The 23,976-nt window shown below is 39.1% G+C and overlaps 1 protein-coding gene across 1 annotated transcript in view; it reads left to right on the forward strand.

Annotated features, from left to right (window-relative positions):
- The window catches only part of LOC138739523 (anosmin-1), a 221,031-nt gene extending 200,786 nt beyond the window's left edge, over positions 1-20,245 (forward strand). Inside the window, exons 11-13 of the mRNA XM_069891769.1 lie at positions 465-636; positions 8,839-9,059; positions 19,997-20,245. Coding sequence (XP_069747870.1) covers positions 465-636; positions 8,839-9,059; positions 19,997-20,245 — 642 coding nt within the window. The remainder of the gene's footprint in view (positions 1-464; positions 637-8,838; positions 9,060-19,996) is intronic.
- The last annotated feature ends 3,731 nt before the right edge of the window (positions 20,246-23,976 follow it).

Genomic DNA, 23,976 nt, shown 5'->3' on the forward strand with positions numbered 1-23,976 from the left:
TGCAAGTGCTCATTTTATCCTCCACTTCAATTTTCTCTCTTTCACTGCTTTGGCAGACGCCTGGGTCTTCCAGGAGCTTGTCAAACAGTCATCAAAGCAGGAAGGAAGAGCAAATCCAATTTAGTCTTCTGGTTGCTTTAGGTAGGGTAACTTAATAGAGGGGAACTATCCTTAAGACCAGGTGTAATATTTATACCATCAATGTATAAATATCGCAATGAAGCATAAGTGATTTGAAAAGAAAAAAAGAATACTCTAATTGCAGAATGCCAGAGGAAAGTAATAAGATTTATTGGAGGCTGGCTGATGCTATATGGATTTTATTTTCAGTTACAAAGAAATCAAGCTGGATTACTTTTTACTGTTATAGTATTAAAAAATATCACGATTCAGTTGCAGCCTATCTCACAGGGGCAATTACAAGGCTAATCCAATACATTAAATTTCATGCTTTTTTTTCATAGGAAAATTACATCATCCTCCGAGGACTGATATTTTCTTGCAAATATAAAGTTGTAGTCCAACCAATGATGGCCAGGGGCCAGGGGAAGGCTGAGTCCGTGATCTTCACAACTCCTTCATGCTCATCTCCTCGAGGGAAAGGTCTAAAACATGGCAGCTGTCCCAGTCATGGGGGTGAGTGCAGCCTCAGGAAGGAATTTTTGTCTTCCACCCAGCTTGCTATTCTATTTACAATCGTGTTTCAATGACGAGTAGCATAGATCATCCCAAAAGATGAAGCAGTATGAATTTTAGCCTTTAATGAGAAAGCTGTGAAGGTTGAATATTCCGATTTCAATTCATTGTCAGACTACATGCATGACATCACATACAACCCTGAGATTCTTTTTCCCGCAGGCAAGGCAGAATTACCACTTATTGGTGGTGCAAAAATAAAACTACACAAACTGACTGCAATATAGAGAGGAAAGAAACAGACAATAAAGATCAAAAGTAAGAGTCCTTTAATGAGTCCCTGATCAAGTTTATTGTTGAGGAGTCTGAAGGTGTAGCAGTTCCTGAACCTGGTGTGAGTCTTGTGGCACCGATATCTCTTTCCTGATGGCAACAGCGAGAATAGAGTATGTGCTGGGTGGCGTGAATCCTTTGCTGCTGCCCTCCGATGGTAGAGTCCCTGTAGATGTTCTCGATGGTGGGGAGGGTTTTGACTTTAATGTCCTGGACTGTGTCCACTACCTTTTTTAGGGCTTTACATTCAGGGTATTGGTGTCCCCATACAAGACCGTGATGCAGCCGGTCAGCACGTTTTCCATTACACATCTGTAGAAATTTGCCAGTGTTTCCCATGTCATATCAAATCTCCTCAAACTCCTGATAAAGTAGAGGCGCTGATGTGCTTTCTTTCATTAGTGTGTTCGGTCCAGGAGAGATCCTCCAATTATAGTGACTCCCAAGAACTTAAATTTGCTCACCCTCTCGACCTTCGATCCCTCATTGATAACTAGATTGTACACATCTGGTTTTCCTTTCCTGCAATCTACAATCAGCTCTTTGAATGTCTGAGCTTATACTGTGTGAGGCAGGTTAGATGGGCAAGATTCTTAGATAATGGGGTCATTCCTTCTTTGCATAAATCATTGAATTTCTTGAGTTCTCGAATTCCTGAGCATCCTATCCTAGAGAATTTCTGTTCCCTTAACTTAGTTTATATGAAATAGTTTGGTTGAGAAATATTGACATACAAATCAGACTTAGCAAAATTTGGGGAAGACTAAAGTAGCAAGACCACTTGATTTCACAAAAAAAATCACAAGATCACGAGCATGTAGTAGGCCATTCACCATTCTATCATGAGCTGATCTACCCTCCCAGTCAGCCCCACTTCTTTGATGGCCTTTTCCCCATAAACCTGACTAATCAAATACCTGTCAATCTCTGCCTTAAATACAGCCAAAGATCTTGCTTCCACAGGCTCACTCCTTCTGGCTGAAGAAATTTCTCTGCATCTCTGTTTTAAATTGACACCCTTTTATCCTGAAGTTCTGCTCTCTTGTCCTAGACTCTCCTACCATGGGAAATAACTATGCCACATCTATTCTGCCCAGGCCTATTGCATTTGAAGTGTCTCTGGGGTCTCCCCTCATCTTTCTGTACTGCATTGAGTACAGTCCAAGAGCCAACAAACTTTCCTTATATGCTAACCCTTTCATTCCTGGTATCATTCTTCTCTGACCCCATCTCTAACACCAGCACATTCTTTCTCAAATAAGGAGCCAAAACTGTACACAGTACTCCAAGTGAGGTCTCACCAGTGGCCTATAGAGCCTCAACATTACTTCTCTGCTCTTAAATGCTATTCCTCTAGAAATGAATCTCAACATTGCATTCGCCTTCTTCACCACTGACTCAGCCTAGAGGTTATCCTTTCGGGCAGGGTTTCCCAAACTTTTTCTTTCCACTCACATATCACCTTAAATAATTCCTATGCTATAAATGCTCTGTGATTAGTAAGGGGTTACTTAAGGTGGTATGTGAGTGGAAAGAAAAAGTTTGAAAACCTCTGCTTTAATCATACCTAATGGACTCGTTATGTGCATGGTTTCATAACTCCAAAGGAACTGGGCCAATGACAATTTTTCTCAAGCAAAATATTTCAGTAACAATTAGGTCTAGAACAGTGATTCTCACCTTTTATTCCCACTCACATGCCACCTTAAGTTATCCCTTACTAATCACAGAGAACCTATGGTATAGGGATTATTTAAGGCGGTATGTGAGTGGAAAGAAAAAATGTTTGGGAAATCTTGCTTTAGGATGTCCCTTTACACCCTGGAATTTTGAATTTTCCACCTATCTATTTGCCCATCTATTTCTTCTACCAAAGTGTATGACGGTAAACTTTCCAATATTGTATTTCATCTGATGTCTCTTGTCTCATTCTCCTAATCTATCCAAGTCTCTCTGCAGCCTATGTGTATCCTCAGCACCATCCACCTTGCCAACTATTTTGGTATCAAGTGCAAATTTAGCTACACATTCATCAATTCTATAATCCAAATCATTTATAAACCATGTAAAAAGAAGCGGCCCCCAACACCAACCCCTGCGGGGCATCACTAGTAACAGTTAGCCAATCAGAATAGGTTCCCTTTATTTCCATTCTTTGTTTCCTGCCCATCAGCCAATGGTCTACCCACACTAGCATTCTTCTTGTAATTCCATGGGATCTCATCTTGTTAAGCAGCCTCATGTGTGACACCTTGTCGAAGACCTTTTGGAAGTCCAAATATACAATATCCTCTGTCTGTCCCCTTTGTGATCTCTTAAAAAAAAATTGCAGTAGGTTTGTCAGGCATGCTGACCTGGGCCTATTTTGTCATGTGTCTCTAGTAACCTCATCCTTGACAATCGATTCCAACAGCTTCCCAATCAGGCAAATAGATCTATAAATTTCCTTTCTGCTGCCTTTCTCCCTTCTTAAACACATTTGTGATTTTCCAGATATCTAGAACCATGCCAGAATCCATTAATTCCTTGTAGATCATATCCAAGTCAGAACCCGAGGGTGTATTCCATTCGTTCCGGAAGACTTACCTATCCTTAGCTTCCCAAGTACCCTCTCTCTCGTGATCTTGAGTCCACTCTCTTCTCTTCCCCGAGACTCTTGAGTGTTTGATAAACTATTAATGTCTTCCTCAGTGAAGACTGATCCAAAATATTCATTCAGTTCCTCTGCCATCTCCTTGTCTCCCATTACAATTTCTCCAGCATCATTTTCTATCAGTCCTATGCCTACTTTTGTCTCTCTTTTACTCTTTATATATTTAAAAAATGCTTTTAGTATCCTCTTTGATATTATTTGTGAACCTCCTTTCGTAGTTCATCTTCCTAATCACCTTCCTAGTTGCCTTCTGTACATTTTTAAAAGCTTCCCAGTTCTCTATTTACCCACTGTTTTTTGCTTCCTTGTCTGCCCTCTCTTTTGCTTTTACTTTGGCTTTAACTTCCTTCATCAGTCACAATTGCCTCAATTGTCCATTTACAAATTTCTTTCTTTTTTTTTTGCAATGTGCCTGTCCTGCACTTTCCTAATTTCTCGCAGAAACTCCAGCCATTACTGATCTGCTGCCTTCCCCATAAATGTGCTTTTCCAATTGACTCTGGCCAGTTCCTCTCTCATGCAACTGTAATTTCCTTTACTCCACTGAAATACTGACATATCAGACCTCAGCCTCTCCTTTTTGAATTTCACAGTGAACTCAATCATATTGTGATCACTGCCTTCTAAAGGTTCCTTTATCTTAAGCTCTCTAATCACACATGGCTGCATTAAATTCCATCTACCATTTTTCAGCTCATTTTTCTAGCTGGTCCAGATCCCTCTGCAAGCTTTGAAAATCTTCTTTGCTGTCCACAACGCCTTCAATCTCAGTGTCATCTGCAAACTCGCTGATCCAATTTACCACATTACCATCCAGATCATTGATATAGATAACAAACAACAATGGGCCCTGCACTGATCCCTGAGGCACATCACGAATCACAGGCCTCCAGTCTGAGAAGCAATCATCCACAACTAATCTCTGGCTTTTCCCATTCAGCCATTGTTGAATCCAGTTTGCTACTTCACCAAAGGCTTGTGGATTTGTGGAATTTGTTGCCACATACAGCTGTGGAGACTCAATCAGTGGGGGAGTTTAAGGGGGTGATTGATATGTATCTATTTAGTCAAGGTATCAAAGAATATTGGGAAAAGGCCCGAATTTGGAACAAATGTGAGAACAGTTTAGCTCAGGGTGGGTTTATGGAGCAGACTCGATGGGATGAATAGCCTACTTCTGTTCCTTTATCTTGTAATCTTGTGATCATGAATACCTAGCATCTGAACCTTCTTGACTAACCTCCCATGTGGGATCTTGTCAAAGGCCTCACTAAAGGCCATGTAGACAGCATCCACAGCCTTTCCTTCAACACCTTTTCTGATAACCACCTCTAAAAACAATAAGATTGGTTAAACAGAACCTACCACACACAAAGCCACATTGACCATGCCTAATCAGTCCATGGCTATCCAAATAATTGTATATCCGATCTTTTAGAACACCTTTCAATAAATTACCTACTACTGGCGTCAGGTTCACCGGCCTATAATTTCCAGGGTTATTTTTGGAGCTGTTTTTAAACAATGGAAAACATGAGCTACCCTCCAATTCTCTGGCACCACAACTGTGGCTAAGAACATTTTAAATATTTCTCCCAGTGCCCTTGCAATTTCTACACTAACCTCCCTCAAGGCCCGAGGGAATATCTTGTCAGAAACTGGGGATTTATCCACCCTAATTAGCTTTAAGACAGCAAGCACTTCTTCATCTTTAATCTGTATAGGTTCCATAGCCTAATTGCTTGTTTTGCTATATCCCACAACTCTGTGCACTTTTCCTGAGTGAATACTAATGGGGAAAAAAAAAACATTTAAGAGCTCTCCCATCTCTTTTGGCTCCATACAAAGCTGACCACTCTGATATTTGAGGGGACCAATTTTGTCCCTTACTATCCTTTTGCTCTTAATACACCTGTAGAAACCCTTAGGTGCCTTCCTGATTTCTTTCTCGAGGATTTTCTTGCATTTTTTTAATACTCCTCAAGTTTTCTCCAAGTTGCCTGTACCTGTTATATCTTCTTCTGAACCAGATCTCCAATATCCCTCAGAAACCAAGGTTCCCCATATCTTCTAAACCTTGCCTTTGATCCTGAAAGGAACATACAAACTCTGTACTCTCAAAATTTCACATTTGAAGGTCCGACACTTACCTCGCACATCCTTGCCTGAAAGCAACTTATCCCAATCTATGCATTCTAGATTCTTTCTCACTTCCTCATTTCCTTTAGTACATCACTCTTGTCCCTTGAGTCAGATCATCCATCGATTTATGCCCCTCTTTGGAGATTGGATCGCATAATTCTGAGGGAGAAGAGCAGTGTTGGTGATGGCACCTTTCAGATAAAGCACTTTACCTGAATAAGATCTCTCCTCTCCATGGATATAAAAATAAATTACAAAACAGTATTTGAAGAATACGTGCTGGACAATATTTATCATTTGATTAACAAAAATATAACATAACCTGTATCATTATACTCACAGATTGATGGAAAACAGTGGCTACACAAGAAAAATAAGTAATAATGTCAGAGGTACTGTAGAAGAGAATTAGGTCCTTTGCACCAATGTGACCATGAGAACTATCAAGTATCCATTCCCATTAATCCCATTTACCAACACTTAGTACGTCTTGGCGATTCATGCAGTTCAAGTGCAAGTTTATTTGTCATCCGATTGTACTAATAACAACCTGACGAAACGGTGTCCGCAGGGCAAAACATGCATATAGACATAACACACATACAGACAAACAATATACACAGTTCATAATTATATTAAAATAAATATTCTTAATTAATAGTAGAGTCACGGAGAGTTGTTTTAGCAGTCGTTCAGCAGTCTTACTGCCCATGAGAAGAAATTGTTCTTCAGTCTAATACTCCTGTATCTCCTTCTTGATGAGAGTAGCTGGAAGATGCTGTGTGTGGGCTGGTAGGGGTCCTCCCTGATTTTGTGAGCCCTCTTTAAATAAGATGGGGGTGGGGGAGGACAAACCCAGTGACCCTATCTTTCACTTTTATGGTGCTGTGGATTGACTTCCAATCCAATGCTCTACAGCAATTGTACCACACTGATCAGCTGGCCAAGATGCTCTCAATAGAGCTCCTGTAGAAAGCTAATGGTGGCCAGTAGCCTTAACCACCTCACACTTCTAAGGAAGTGCAGTCACTGTTGCACCTTCCTGACAAGAGATGTTGTGTAATCAGGATAGGTCACTATCTAAGTAGACTTTGAGGAACTTGGTGCTTTCCACTACTAATGGGTTGTGGAGGGTGGTTCTCCCTGGCCTTCCTGAAGTACACAATCATCTCCTTTGTCTTGTCCACATTGAGACTCAGATTGTTTTTCTTGGACCATTTCATGAAATTTTCCACCTCTTCTCTGTAGTGCAACTCATTGTTGTTGCTGAAGAAGCCAACCGCTGTCATGTCACCTGCAAAAGTAATGACTCTGTTAGAGCTGGATCTAGCATTGCCGTCGCCTATGAGTAGCATGAATAGGATTAGACTGAGCACACCACCATGAGGTTGCACCATTGCTTAGCGTAATGGTGCTCGACGTTCTGCTGCTAACCCAAACAGATTGTTAGGAGTTAGAAAGAGAAGTGTTGAGGGTGTTAAGGAGTATTGATTTAAATACAGAGTGCTCACTTTTCACTCTGCTAGGATGCTTCATTATTGACTGTGAAAGATCAAGTAGCTTGCCTTATTAGTTAGAAAGGGACAAATGACATGAATTTGTCAAGGAGAGAAGCTAGGTTAGAAACTTGTATAAATAGAAATGAACTAATAAAAATCACAAAGCTAGTCTAAACTTATGAAATGCAACTCAACAAGAAGTATGATTGATGAAGAATATTTCCACCCAAGATTATTTTTTCTGCTACAATAACTATCTGCAATTTTTTTTTTTCTTAACTTGTGTATACAGGCACACAAGCTAAAAAATTTGATGGCACCTGTGTGACTCATACATCATTAAGACCTCTCTAAGAATGGTATCTGGAGCTAGCAGGAACTGTTCTTTAGGTGGCAATTTTCAGATGCAGTGGAAATTGCTAACTGGCAAAACCCTAATGTACAGTTCCTTTTGTAGACCTTATTGTTGTAGATCCTTCCTAAAGCCCATTCATAATGAATGATGCACTTGATTTGTTAGGGCCTTTACCCTGGTTTCACCGGCCTATACACAAAATTCATTCCAGACCATATTAAGTTGCTGCATAAATATTTATTTCTGAATCTTCCACTTATGGAATTTTTCCAAATTATCATTGACTCTCATTTTACTGGAAATTGTCTCCATTTCAAAGGCCTGTCTGACTTTGAACAGCTCTATCAAATCCCCACTCATCTTCACTTGGCCTCTCTTTTGTGTGCATTGTAGTTAAGGCCTTGAAGGCTTGCTAACAGTGTGATACCTAGAAATGGCATAAGCCAAGCATTAACCATAATATATTTACTGGAATATTGAGATGTACGTCTTGTTATTAAAGCTGGTGAGTTGCATGCTCTTTTTAGTAGGGTGTGTACATTTATATTTAATGTAGCCTCTCTCATTGTTGTAGGATTTCTTAGCTCCTGTTTATTTTCAAACTTTTATGATCAGACATCACAGTTTTAGATGCAGTACTATTAGCTTGTGGAACTAACTGTTCCCTGAACATTGAAGGCAATATTCTTTGTTTCAAAGCCCCAGTCAATTTGTAACCACAGGAACAATTCAACAATGTCCAATTTACATATTTTTCCAATGAAAATGATCTAGAGAAAACATGTAATAACAATTGAGCTTGTTCTAAAGTGGACTGTCTGGTCAATATGGATATCTGCCAACTCTAATTGTGGGTGATATTAAGTAGCGTACAACACACACAGAATGGGCTCTGTTTCTTATATATTGGATTATCTTTCAGGAATAAGACAGCCAAGGCATAGACTATTTGTTTAGGTGGCTTCATTCATTTTTTTTCTTAGTGTAATGGCCCAAATTTGAAATTTAAACTAAGAGTACATATTTTCCTTTGGGTTAAAAATGTGGTACTGCATTACTGTGTCTGAGTAGTAAGAAAATAAGCACAATTAAGATTTATTGAAGCTTGCAAAGAAATTGTCAGCTATCTGATATTTTATTGTTAGTGACAGACAATATTTTGAAAGAATCTATGAGCACCAAAGTTTGACATTTTTGTGGACTATGCTCCTCTTTTGCAGTGACAACCATTCCAAAAGTGCTTGTCAAACCCGAGAACTTGTCGGCCTCATTCATAATTCATGCAGGGAATATTACAGGGCACTTCCACTGGAGGATATCTAAAGTAGAACTTCTTCAGCCTGTAACGGGATTTCAGGTTACTTGGGCAGAGGTGACTACAGAGAGCCGTCAAAACAGCTTACCCAACAGCATTATATCCCAGTCGCAAATATTGCCACCAGTAAGTCCATAATTTCAAACTAATTTATATTTGTCAAATATATTTATATATTTCAGGTATATTTTGCTTTAAGCTATGTTCATAATGACAGCCATCCTGTTCTAATGAGAGAGAGAGAGAGAGAGAGGGAGAGAGAGAGAGAGAGTGAGTGTATGTGTGTGTGTGTGTGTGTGTGTGTGTGTGTGTGTGTGTGTTAGTTAAGGATGGGCAGATTGAATTGGGACAACATTCCAGGCATGAGCAGTATGTAACCTGGGACAAAGCTTAGGAAGTATGATATAGAGGGAAGGTCCTTGTATCTGTATTGCCCTAGAGGATTCGGAGGAAGACCATGGTTGGGATGCTTTCACGATCAGGCCATAATCTCACGTATTGCAGTTAAAGACAAAGAACATTAAGGAATGAAGCAACGACTTTCCATTATAGTCCCTCGGATGATAAAAAAAAAATGCTGTTATCTATGACTTGTTCAAATGAATTCATACTAGAGTTGAGTTTTCCAAAGTTTATTAAACAATATTAAACATTGCTAACATTGTTATAAGTTGTTAAATGGTCAATAGAAAATGTTGGAAGAAGCTTTTACCATCCATTCTGCAGAACAAAAGAAACTAAAATCTTATCTCCCAAGTAAGCAGAGAAAACTAGTTATGACCCTGAAGCAAAAATGTTAAACACAAACCAATAAGTCGTGAGCATGAAACACATTTTAACCCTACAAAACCCACCCATAATTATTATAAAATAATAATGACCATCATAAAGAAAATCAAACGTGGTACATAATAGTGCATTATATAGGATAAAATCCAAAAGAAAATAAAAGTAAATTATCAAAACTTTCTGCCTCTTGTAAAAGACAGATATTGATAATTGGTCTGTTCAGAAAGTCACTTTTAGTCTTCTGAACTTGGTGTAGAAATCCTCTTTTGACCTGAATGGTATCCACAATCTTCATCATAAACAAGGAATTTTGAGGTGCTGAATTGCCCATGACATGTCCTGGCCTGAAATTGCACCCGATCTTAGATCATTTCTGTCATTCTTGCAACAGGGAACAGAGGAACATTTTTTTACCCACCTTTTCCAGAACATTTCCGATATAAATTGCACTTGCTCGCCTGTGGCAAAATATATTGTCTTCATTCGGAAACTGCCCTGGTGGCATTGAAAGCATAGTCTAAAGGAGTAAAGGTGGTTTGGGGGAAGTGCCTCAAGATCATTTGGATCTGTAGCGGCCTTAGTGATTGGACGACTGTTGAGGATAGCTTCAACTTCACATAAACTGTGTGAAGATGATCCTCATCGAGACTTTGCCCCTTTAGGGTGGAATTAAGAACTTTTTATACTGATGGAATTAATCATTCCCATACACTTCCATGGTGTGAACCAGCGGTGGGGGGTGGTGGAAGATCCAATTGATTCCTTTCTGGAGCAGTGTATTATGCAGTTGAACCTGATTCCAGCTGCAATTACCTCACTCAACTTGCACTGAGCTTCCACAAAATTAGTGCCATGGTTCCTTCACTTGACCACATCTGGCAATAAAATGCCAAAGAGCATTGATGAAAGAATCTGTATCAAGTGATGAGGCCACTTCGATGTGAATCGCTCTTACAGCTAAACAGGTGAAAATAATGCCATAGAGCTTCACAACACACCTTCTACACTTCTCTTCAAAAGGTCCAAAATAATCAACTCCAACACATATGAAAGAACGTTCATCGGAGAGAAATCTGCCATTTGCTGTTGTCCAGTATGAGTATTTACATGTTGATAAACAACACATTTCAACATAATTTTTCTGATTGACCCAGTGGCAGCAGGAATCCAATCTTTTTGGCATAGTTTGGATAAGATATGATTGTGACCACTATGGCCCACCTCTTTGTGAATATGCCGAAGAATCAAGTCAGAGATGTAAAGATCCTTGGCCAGTATGACAGGATGTTTCATCTCTTCTGACATTGCTGCTCTGCTCAATTGCCCACTAACTCTTAATACACCATTCTCCAGAATGGGGTTGAGTTTATGAATGTGGCTTGTCCTTTTAATATTCATTCCCTTTCTCAGACTTGAAATTTCATCTGCAAATGTCTTCCTCTGGCAAAAGCAGATGATCTCCTTCGAACCATTAACTAGTTCTTCAACTGTGAGACCATTGTTTTCTTGAGTCTCAAGATCTCCTGTCTCCTTTTGTGGTAGATCTCTTTGATGGATGTTATCTGATGATACTGAAGCAGTCTTTTAAGTCTGAGCATCCATGCTGTTGCCTTTTTCAAATGATTCCAGGATGAGAAGTAATGGGTTAAGTGGATAACTGGATCCCCTTGTTCAGACATTATCTGAACAGCATTTACAGCCATACTCCTGATTTCAGGGTCCTCTGGCAAGATTTCTTCAAATTTATCAGGATTTTGAGGCCACTCTTCCTAAGGCTGCAGAAGAAACCGTGGTCCAGACACCCACATTTCTTTCTTCAGAAAAAACTGGACTTTTGAACCTCGGGAAGCCAGTTTGGCTGGATTGTTAACTGCGCTACTAGATCTCTACTGTATTGGATGTGAAACTTTATCAATTTCAGTGATTCCGTTATCCATGCAAGTTTAAAACCTTGTGGTTTTATTGTATTTGAGCACAGAGGTGCTATCAATCCAAAATATGGAGTCTGTTCATTCCATCTGCAACTCTCTTTTCAATATTGTGTCCACTCTGCTCACCATGGTAGCAGCCGTCAACTCCATTTGAGGGATAGCAGCTGGTTTTAATGGAGCTACTCCGGCCATTCCATTTCAAATCCAGTAACAAGTAACAAACAGTTCCGTAATCATCTTCACATGTATCAGTAAAATAATGCAATTGAGTAGATATCACAGTTCCAAAGTTTGTGGGTTTGAAGGATCTGTCAATCTTGAAGTCTTCCAGGTTATGAAGATCCTGAATCCAACACGTCCATTCTTGCACAATAGAGTCTGGTATCACATCATCCCAACCAATCTTTTTCCTATACAAATCTTGTAGGATCTTCTTGGCAGTTAGGACTACTGGTGCCAATATTCCTAGAGGATCATGTATTGAACTGACTTTTGAAAGAATCCCCCATCTTGTGAGAGGTCAGCTCCATTGTACACTTAATATTAACACCCTCTCCACAGGAAGGTGGTCTAAGTCCAGATTCTTAGTTTCTTTTGCCCTCTCTGTTTCAGTTATGGCAGTCAACACATGACGACTGTTACTTATTGACTTGATAAGTAGAAAGCCTCCCTTGAAACAGATTGTTTGCAACTCATGATAAAGATCTATTGCCTCTTTTTCTGAAGCTGCAGAATTAAGACAGTCAGCCACATAGAAGCTATTCCTAATGGTGTTTATAGCTTGAGAGCTAAACTGTTTCATATTGTCCTCAGAAAATTTCCTAGGGGCCAAATTTGCACAACTTGGAGATGAAGTCACTCGAAATAGATGCCCTGTCATTCTGTATTCTACCATGTTCTGACTGTAGTCTACACCAGGCCACCAGAGGAAGTTTTCTTTTTATACTTTCACCTGATGAAACATTGCTTCAATGTCTGCAGCGATGACAGCAGGTTCTTTATGGAATCTAGTTAAGACCCCTATCAACATACTGGTCAAGTCTGCACCATGTAAGAGCTGAGAATTTAGTGAAACTCCTCTAAAGGTTGCTCCACAGTCAAACACCACTCGAAGATGTTTTCTTTTGTGAATGCAAAATCCCAAGGTGTGGTAAGTACCATATTTTTCCATCATTATGTTCCAAGATATCATCTGGTACTTTCTCTACATATATTTAAATATTATGTCAGACACGCATTTGGTGTACTCTGAATGAAAGGAAGAATCTTTCTTGAACCTTCTAAATTCAGTGTACATTGTTCGACAATGCTTCTATTATCAGGCATGTAAATTCTCTTTTCTTTAAAGGTAATCCAATGCAATAATGACCATTAACTAGCTTGGCAGATTTTGACACCAAATCCAAGAACTACTGGTCTTCCTTTGAAGGTTCTTGGTCATCCCTGAGCCATAGTCAATCTTGAACTGCTGCCAGGGTTGGCACCAGAGCGAGTATTAGTTGGGGGGGGGGGGGGTTGGGCAACCATGTGGGGGACTACTCTTCTGTTCTAAAACTGTTCAGCTTGGGGAGGGGGAGGGTGTTACAGGCAGCGGTGGAGCACAGTCTGACTGTTGTAGATTTGGTCAGCAGGGAGGGGATAATGGTGCTGGCCTACCTGCCAGGTGGACTTAAACCTCCTCCATCCCTCTGACATAGCAGCCAAAAGTTCTGCTTTTATTGTGTGGCGAGTCACTAGAGTGTGTCAAGCTGGATGCTGGTGTCACTTGACGCACACTAGTGATGTGGGTGGGGGCAGGTCTGACAGTGAGCGATGGCTGCGAGCAAATGGGGGCACAGCATCTCACAAGGAGGGCCATGCCTGTGAATGCCTTCCCTTGGCACCGACCGTGATTGCTGCTCCCAGTTTAACAATCGTTATATTGTTGGCATTTTGTCTGGTCCTGAACCTCATTTCTTCCTCCTAATGGTCCATTAATCGTCTAACCAAGCATAGTTTTGACAGTGTAAGTCCCATCTCCCACACTCCTTATCATATCTAGTAGTTTCAGAGCTTTTGATACATCTGAACTCTATCTCAGAGTTGATTTTGCGTAAACGAACATTTTTGAAATGCATTCACAGATCAATGTCGTTTTGATGTGGGATGTTTCCTTTATTCACAGGTATAGCTTTCTGAGTGTATACGCCTTGGGGGTTCACAAAAATAGTTACTATCCAGTCCAGCTCAAAATAACACTGGTTTCAATGAGTTTACCTTGACCTATAGTTCGCAATAGAATTTTGACCTTCCTCCTTGAAGATTAACCTTATTCATTAGCCCCACAGTGCAAAATGATGCAGTTCTACCTGGGTCAAGAAATACATAAGTACGCACTATTGCACTCTCCTTCTTGGCCTTGACTTGTACAGGTTCTATTAAAAGTCTGCAGTTGTCCTCACCAGCCCCAGTAAGACCCCTTGTCTGCACTGAGGCTACAGCACTGTTTGCATCTGCTATTTTTGTTGCTGTTTGTTCCTTTTCCGTGTTCTTCTTTTCCTGGAAGGTATGTAGCATATTTTCCAGGAAAAGGTGCTTTAATGGCATATGTCACTTTTTCCAGTTTTTGATGATGTGTCCTTCACTCAGGACAGCCAGAACATATTCCATTTTCCTTCAGAAAAATGATCTTCTCACTATGCATCTTTTCCAGCTTTGCACAAGCTTCCAAAGCATTTACAGAACAAACATTTCTTCACAGCAGGCAAATACTCCTTTTCCTTAGTTTCTTTATCAGTTTTTAAAAAATTTGCAACTGAAACAATGGTAGCAAATATCATTTTTTTTTTCAATTTTGGATTAGGGTGTGATTTGGACCTCTCAACATCTTTGCTCACTGTCTGAGTGTCTTTGATATTTCCGTACATTGGATCTGTGGCAATGTCCCCTTCAATTAAATTCACCAAATTCGTAAAAAGTAGCCCTTTGATTGTATTTTTTTCTGGTATTCAACAAACTAAAGTTCTCCATAGTTCTCTCATCTGTTAGGGTAATTTATTTAAAATGATTCACATATTAGTAGACATGTCAAGCACTTGTAGATAGCCAATCTCTGCCATGGAATTGCAACATCATCTTAGAAAGAGATGCAAGTTTGTAGAACTTTCGTGTCATTCAGTTTTATTGATCAACATGAAAGAACTTTCTGTATATAAGCTGAAGCAATTTTATGCTTGTTGCCAAAATGCTTCTTTAGTAAAGACTTTTAGCCCTTTTGAATCCTCAGTTCTGGGCCATATGAAGGCAACTCTTTACAAGTTCTTGTGGTTGCCTGCCCATGAACTGTTCCAAATAATATAGACAATCCTCCAATTTTTGGCTCTTACTTTTAATACTGCATTCAAAGGTTCTCTCAAATACTTGGAACTGAAGTGAGTCACCATTAAAGGCTTGAATCTCTCTCTTGGGCAGAGAAGAGAGAAACTGTAACTGGATTAACGATGCAGCTACCTCATGCCTGAGCGTACACAGATTTCTGATACTTGACTGGACCATGAAGTAATCTGTACCGAGTGATTATATTTGGCTCACATCTCTGTCCGCTGAGTTTATAGTCGGGGTTTGAGGATTGGGTACATGCACATCTTGTAACCGCGGAACAAGATGTTCTGCCTTAGTATTAAATATTTTCTTTTCCTGTTGTCTTTCCTCAGAACACGACTCCATAACATTAGATCCTTTAGATAACTTACTTCAAACATCAGATATCGTTGAAGTTGTTAGTATCTTCATTTTAACCTCAGCAACAGCAAGGATTTTTTCCAACTCCATTTCCTCCTTCGCTGCTCCTCCTGCAGCTCCTTTTTTCCTCCTTAGCTGCTCCTCCTGCTCTTCTCAGGCAAATTTATTTTGAAACAATTCTTGTTTCACAAAAAGAGCGGTAACTTCAGCCTGGGCCTTTAAACATGCAGATGCAGTACTTGAAGTACGGGAAACTCTGGAGCTTGATCTAGAAGAACTTCCTTTGCTTTTCCTGGTTCCAGCATTTGACACGTTATTTTCTGGTCGTGCTTCATCCTGTAGGTCAGATGCTGGCCTTAATATCTGACTTTATCTCCAGCTTGAATTGTCCGTCTTCATTATCGTCAACTTGTGACACACCTTCAGACATTTCCTTTTCCTTTTTAAAATATTTTTATTGAGTTTAATAAAGAACCTGTACACATGATAATGTAGTAAATGACACAAACCATATCATATACATATCGTACATAAATCGTAAATCAAAAACATAACGATAATTCCTTTCTTAACAATCTTATCCAAAACATTAAATCTAGGATTGGGTTGAATTAATATTTAACACATTCTTCACAATGTATCTAAGGATAATATTGAAAAGAAAAAGAAGAGGGAAAAAAAGATAACCCTCAGTAGGGGGGAGAGTTTAAAAAAACCCAATAAAACCTAAGACAAAAATATACTTTCTTTTAAAGTAGGGTAAGTTATAAATAATATTCCCTTACAAAAATTCCCTCAGACATTATCTTCATCTTTGTAAAATTATCAATGTTTATAATTCTCAATTAAACACACATTTATTTAATTTGCCTCTTTTTTAAAAAAGAAAAAAACTTCTGTATAATCAAAGCTCACCCTCTAAACAAGGTTAACTTGTATGAATAGTAAACATGAATCAAATGATGAGATCCAGAAACCAGACACTGCATCTCTGGAGCATCCAAACACCTTAATTCTTTAAATTGTGATAATAACCCATGAATAGGACCCATGTCTTATAAAAAATAAACTTCACAATTTTAATATTATATCTGATTTTTTTTTTTCTGAATCAGACATTTCCAAGTGGCTGCTCTTAAATTCTGTAGATGTTTATTTTTTTCAGTAATTCTGTGAGGTTTGTATTCCCAGCAGCCAAAACCTTCTCTGCTTCTCTTGCCCCTCTTAGCTTTATAAAGAGGACAGCTTTGGCTCCACTTGTATCTATGTGCCACCATTGCAATTCTTCCTCTAAATTTCCGTGACCTTCATCTCCTTGATATGTCACTCCCCAGGGGGCACAGCTTCAGCTGCAGCTGCCATTTCACCCTTATCCATTTAGCCGACTATCGTACTCGTCCGCCAAGCTTGCACAACAATAACTCCAAAACTGTCCTCAAAGGACAAGTGGCAGTAACCCAAACTGTGTTCATACTTGCAATAAAAACACAGAAAGACTCCCTAAGTAAGGCTTACCACTTCTGATGGCCTTGATTCTGCTGTTGACAATTGTGCTTCCATGAGTTCAAAATGCTCTAAACAGAACCCAATCGACCCAATCCAAATTCCAAATCCAATTTCCAACTTTCTATTGACTTAATTGTAGTAACTACTTTCCATTATAGACTCTTGGATGCTGAAAGAATGTTGTTGTCTATTACTCATTCAAACAAATTCATACTAGAGTTAAGTTGAGTTTATTAAACAATATTAAACACTGTTAACATTATAATAAGTTGTTAAATGGTCAATGGAAAATGTCAGAAGAAGCATTTACAATCCAATCTGCAGAACAAAAGAAACTAAAATCTTATCTCCTAAGCAAGCAGAAAAAACTAGTTATGACCATGAAACAAAGATATTGCTAGGAGACAACATAAACTATGTGAAACAAAAATCTACAAACAGGCAAATGGTGAGCATGAAACACATTTTAACCCCTACAAGGAGTCCATCTTCACCATCTTGAAGGAGGTTGAGCAGAGCCTTGGGACCATGAACTGCCTTCTGGTGATTGTAAAGACTTTGCAAGAGCCCAGTACTGCAGATAACAGCTACTCTGGAAAGACACCATGAGAAGTCTCCTTGCTTCAATGTGCTCTCTCTCTCTCTCTGAGCCAGCTAGAGCTCCAGTCTCTGACACATGGGAATTACTTGAGGTTTCTCAGGTCCAGGAGGAAGCAGCTTGGTGTCTTCGCCAAGCTGGGAAGTGTCACTGGAGAGTAGGTTTCCTTTCTCAGTGGAACACGAGTGGCTTGCATGCAGAGAGCTTTCAGACTGCTGCCTTGCATGAGTAGAGGGATGACACATGTCTCTTCTGAAGGAGGAATCATGCCTCCCCCATCTATTTCACTCAGCTCTTCATCCCGAGGTGACTCCAAGTAAAGAGAGAAAGTAGCAGGTGCCAGGAAACTGTTTGGTTGAGTTTAGTATCTACTGAGTGCCAGAAAATTGTTGCACTATTTCTTATGAAATTACCCGATACATAGGTCAGGGATATTATTGTCATCCCTTACCTCCCACTACTGACTCTCAGTGCCCCACAGTCCGTTGTCCCAGACCTCCTTCAGTTGGCTAGACTAGCAGCTGAAGCCAGTCCCAAAGGGGAAAGGCATATTGTGGGCATTAAGACATCTGCAGATCCACAGCTGAAGCAGTGCACCCTGACTTAAGCCAAAGAAAATTTTACTAATCGAGGCCCCTGCCTAAATTTAAATAGGCATGTAACACGGTAACAGGCCATTTCGGCCCATGAGCCTGTCCCGCCCAATTACACCCGATTAACCCCCGGTACACTTCAAAAGGTGGGAGGAAACTGGAGCCCTCAGAAGAAACACAGGGGGAGAACATACAAACTCCTTACAGACTGCATGGGATTTGAACCCTGGTCCCGATCACTGGTGCTGTAACAGTGTTGTGCTAACCGCTACACTATCCATGCCGTCCTGTTGTCTAACAATGTGGCTTCAATAGCAGATTGTGACATTTGATGTTGCTTTGTTACTAAATCTTCTCATGATATTATCACTGATTAAAAGTAGTTTCAATTTGGACAGATCACGTCATTTTGCATAGTTAAGTCATACAGCTAGTATTGGTGCACACTCTATTTAGCACAAATGTGCTTGTGCTAAATTTTTATCACAGTTGAATATTGATTTCCCCTTAAAATATTATAGGTTCGCTGTAGTGGGCTATGTGACTGTGAAATAATTAGACTCATGCCATGTTATTCTGGAATCTGACCCAAAAATGCAACATTGATGACTTGCTCAGAATTTTATCTCCTGTTTATTCTGCTGTTAAAATACTTGTTATGCCTGCTGTACCTCTGAGAAAGAATTGTGAAGGTGAGATAGAGATCACATGCTGAGAGAAAACATTGACTCTGCATTGCCCTTCTCTAGGGGCTCCACATACAGAGAATTGAACATTGCAGCATGAGAGATGCATTTATTGAAAGTTGATGGGTACGTGTTGCAATACATCGATTAGATGCAAATGCTGTGAACAGAGTGAAATGTACTGCTTCATAATAACCTGTGCAGGACCTTAATGGTCATTTAGTCTTGCAGTGCACACCCTCTCAGGATGATGAGTCGTGATTGTGTCCCAGAAACAGGGCATAAAGAAAATTCTTCTGATGTATAATGATCTCCACATTGAGGAAGTGAAAGCTGTTCCTGCACTATAAAGTTCTGGGTTATTAATGGGATCCCTTCTTCGTTTGAGTTGAATCAACAGCTGTGTGCATTTGTGGAGAAGCTACAAAACCCAGAGCCGATGATGTCACCAGTTTCTCACTAATAAATGAACTAAATTCATTGGGAACACAGCACCTTGGTCTGATGTAGCAGCCAGCAGCAGGTTAGGAGGCAAGCAGACTTGTCGTAGCTGCTTGAAAAGATCCTGTTGGTTTTGAAAGCCAGCGAGACATTGACCTTGACCTCACCAGAGAGATCAGTCGCGGCAGAAGAGCATGGGTTTGGTTTTCGACAGCTTTAGTTGAAACAGAGGCTACCAAGTGATTCTTGATTATTCCACACTGTTCTCTGCCACCATCTCTAAAGGAGCTTGCGATCCAGAGATCTGAGTTCACATCCCAGCAGGAAAATTTGTATTCAGTTAACAAAATAAATGTTAAATTGAAAGCTGTCAAGAAAGGTATACTTGGATCAAAATGTTCTTGAGGGAAATTTGCTATTGTTTATCTATTTTGGCCTCTCAGTGGCTTCAACTCCACTGTAATACTATAAAGTCTTAATTCCTCTCTGAAATGGCCAAGCAATTTTGACCGTTCAGGCCCATGAGCCCATGCCACCCAAATATCCAAATTTACCTCCAATCCTGCTATGTTTTGAAGAGTGAGAGGAAACTGGAGCACTCAGAGGAAACCCACACAGACACGGGGAGAATGTCCAAACTCCTTACAGACAGCGCTGGATTCCAACCCTAGTCGCTGGCGCTGTAATGGCATTGCACTAACAGTTCAAGATGATTTTGGCCTTGGAAATCAGTGTTAACATGGTCCAGATTGCCTGAATGAAAAAGAAAATACCAAAATACTCTTGTTTTCTTTCTCAGGACCACCATTCGCTTATTGTGCCCAATCTGAGGCCATCGACGTGCTATAGGTTGGAAGTACAACTACTGACAACAGCTGGAGAGGGGCCAGCAACTGTTAAAACATTCCAGACACCGAGCTTATCTTCATCCCTCTCACACAGTAAGCTTCAGTATCTCTACCATCCTAGCTGTAGAACAGTTGCAGGTAGCATGTTTCAATCAGGCCAAAACTTGGAACAAAAAAGGAAACGAATGCTTAAATTGTAAGATGCATGATTGACCTTAATAACATTTATATTAACTGTTCAATTGGTTAGTGCTTATTGTTGCCTGACGATTTTGTTTCTCAAACCTTTGTTTATTGATCTTGATGGGTAAAGTGGCTTGAACACCATTTCTGTTCCCTGCTTGTTGATGGATGCCCATCTCTTCTCTGCTTTACTTTAGAGGCTCCAGGCTGAAACATCATTTGCAATAGAAGCCAGAAATGGTGAATCACTGAAACAATTATAATTACATTACGGAGGTTGTTTAAGGACTGTTGATGTGAAAGCAATTCAAAAAGAATCATCTCCCTGTCTGAATAGAGAAAAGAGCAGAAGAATATCTCCCTCCAACACATCTTTTATAATTTGTTTATCAAAGCAGTGCCATAAAAACTATATGCATCAATGGTATTATCACAATATTGTGTCTTGAGAGAGTGGCTTTGAAATTGTGCTATTTATTAACCTGTTTTGTGGAATGTGCTGAATCTGATATATGCAATATTACCATTTTTTTTTCCTGTGAATACCTTTGCTTGCCAGGAGAATATGTCCAAAACCTGCATATTTTACTCAGCAGTGAGAATATGTCAGTTTATTAATCTATTGCATGTAATAAAGTTATTAAATTATAATGTAAATGTATCTCATCAGGTGTTGGCAAAGTATGGTTGCATGATAGACCTATCAGTGTTACAAATAGGCATGGTTTGTGTCTGTTCCCTCCACTGAATATATTAACATGATGCAGTTTACAGAATAATTAACAAAGTCTATACTGTATGTACAAATTATTTACTTTTTAATATTGGAATGATAATGTAGTCTGGAAATATCAGTACTGTTTTGTCCATTGGTAAACTGGCTGTAGAATTCACGTTCCACATTGCAGTCATTTTTAGAACAATATTTATTACTGTATACACCATTTTGTTTTGTCTATTTTGTGCAGCTTTGTCATATTTGGGATTACAAACCTCTTGTAAAGACATTTTGTAAAAATGGAATTTGTAAATAGTTTGTTGTAAGTTACATTATCCAATATTTTCATGTTAGACCTTGTACATATTGTCGACGTATTAAAGAGCTCCCTAAACATCCATATTGATAAAATAGCCAAAAATTGAGTTATTTGTTCCTTTTAAACTTTCCGACCTATCATATTAATTCAATTAGAATTTTGTTCAGAGAACATTGCAGATTGATATTTTGTAGCTGTGTTTTGAGCCTGTTGGCAAGATAATAATACACGTGACTCTTAATAAAATGGATGAAACAAAGGTATGGCTGGGTTTCACCAGAAGGTGGACAATTATGGGATGGTGAAGATAGTTACATTACTGGACTAACCCAGAAGACTGGATTGAATCATCAGAACACTGCAGCACAGAAACAGGCCCTGTGGCCCATCTAGTCCATTCCAAAATATTATTCTGCCTTGTCCCATTGACTTGCACCTGGAGCACAGCCCTCCATATGCCTCTCATCCATGTCCCTGCCAAATTTTTCTTAAACATCAAAATTGAGTCTGACTTCACCATTTCAGTTGGCAGCTCGATCCACACTCTCACCTGCTGGAATTCATAAATTCAACCTGAGCAAATTTATTTGCTGTGCATCAAATAATTTGTCATATTTTTCAAAGCAAACAGGATGATCATGGACTTGTAGGGTAGGAAATATGCCCCTCCTGATCTGGCCTGCTGTGACTTTAGCAACATAGCGATGTGATTGCCTTATATCTATCCACTCTGAGGCATTCCCTTGATCTAACTTTGTGATGAACAACAAATGCTGTCAAAAAAGCATATCTGGAAAGTAGTTAAAAATGAACCCCTTTTCTGGACGACTTTCACTGGGGCAAGCTTCTTTGTAACGTTCGATTAAACCAGGATCTGGCTTTTTCAAAAATGCGATATGAATGCGGCCACTTTCTTTAACCTGTGCTACGAAGACATGAATTCTACCACGTTGGTTAAAGAGAAGAGAGCCTTCAATTCATCTAAACACACAAGGTATCAATTATTACTTAAAATAGAAGCACAAAATGCTGGAAACATTCAGCAGGCAAGGTAACATCCATCAAGAGGGAGAGTTGAGATATAGATTTGATGACCTTTCATCAGCTCTTCTCATGCTGTGGAGTCATGCTTACCCAATTGCTCTCAGGCCTTCATGACTTGAGTTGGAGTAATGAGCATAAATGCAAATATTCAAAAAAGAGTTTAACGCTGTCCTCACCTAATGTTCACATACAAAAGTCATTGGAGAGTCAATTACTTTTACTTCCTTCAACCAAGGATCTGGAGGGTCGGTTTGTCTCCCTAACGTCGGCTAACTCAACACTACTGATTGAATCTACCACTTTTTGACTCTGGTCGGTTATTATAGAAAATGGAACACTTTCTGTGAACATTGAGTGATTCCACTTAGTGACAATTATCTTGCAGTTCTGTTTGCAATTTGCCAACATATATGTCATAAAATGTTAGTACTTTCCTCTTCCACTGTTTCAGAAGAATTGCAAATAGATTTTTAAAAATGTGAAGTGAGGAGCAAAAGCATTATGAGAAAAACAGAACTGAAATAATATCAGTTACTTACAAGTCATGGCATAAACAATATGCATTTTAATGCTTCACTCAAAGCCCTTAACTTCATATAAATATAACTAAATATAAGTGATCATTACTCTAAATAAAATATTTGTTTGAATTTTGAAAGTGTCATTTGAGAAGGGCAAATAACAGATTAAAAAAAGCTAGAATGGTTTCACTCACTCACTTGATAAACTCTCCTGTTACTTTTTTTGGAATATTTTGTTTAAAGTTTTCAACCACGTAATTATACAATTTATAAAAACAATGCTTAAACAAACTAAGATACATTGATTATACAGTATTTAAACCCTCCCCCCCACTCACTATTATAGAATATATAGTATTGTAGCAGCGCTATAGATAGACTACAACTCCCAGAAATCTAGCGAACTGGCACAGGACGTCATGACATGGTGTGCGTGCTTCAGTGTTTTAAAAGAATACGTGTGTGACTCGAGTAAACAAGTTCTGATTTACCTGCAACTGTTTGTGTCGTTATTTCACGTTCATCAGCCATCACTACGTTTTCAGTGGCTACAGTATGGTAAATATATACTATAATTAACTGAAAAAATAGAAAAAGAAGAGAAAATTGAAAAAAAATAGAAAAATAAAGTATCTCTCTGGATTTCACAGAGAGTTGGCTCACATGCTGGAATCTCACAGTGTTTATATATATATATAACTTTTAGGGAAGAAGTTAAGAAGTTTAATACAGGACTTAGGAGGCCATAAGTACTTTTTTTACATATTTATTTTTAACCTTTGCATATGCAGGTTCCAAATCTGCACAAAAAATGAATATTTCTTAAATTATCAGTAATTTTCTCTAAAGGAAGACAACTTTGTATCTCTGAGTGCCATCTTTCCATATCTGAATTCACATCTGATTTCCAGGTCACTGCTATACCCTTTTTCGCCACAGCTAGAGCAATTTTAACTTGATGAATTGATATATTCAGTTTAGGTCTTGTTCCTTCAATATTCCCTAACAGAAATAGATCTTGACTTTGTGGAAAGACCAGTAATTTGTCCCAAAAATTGTTACTTCTCTTAATAAAATGAAATAAATAAGTAGAATTTCCCATTGTTTGAAAGTTTGACCTATCCTTAGAGGAACTATTATTACATC

The sequence above is a fragment of the Narcine bancroftii genome, chromosome 7 (assembly GCF_036971445.1).
Source record: "Narcine bancroftii isolate sNarBan1 chromosome 7, sNarBan1.hap1, whole genome shotgun sequence".
Classification (NCBI taxonomy): Eukaryota; Metazoa; Chordata; class Chondrichthyes; order Torpediniformes; family Narcinidae; genus Narcine; species Narcine bancroftii.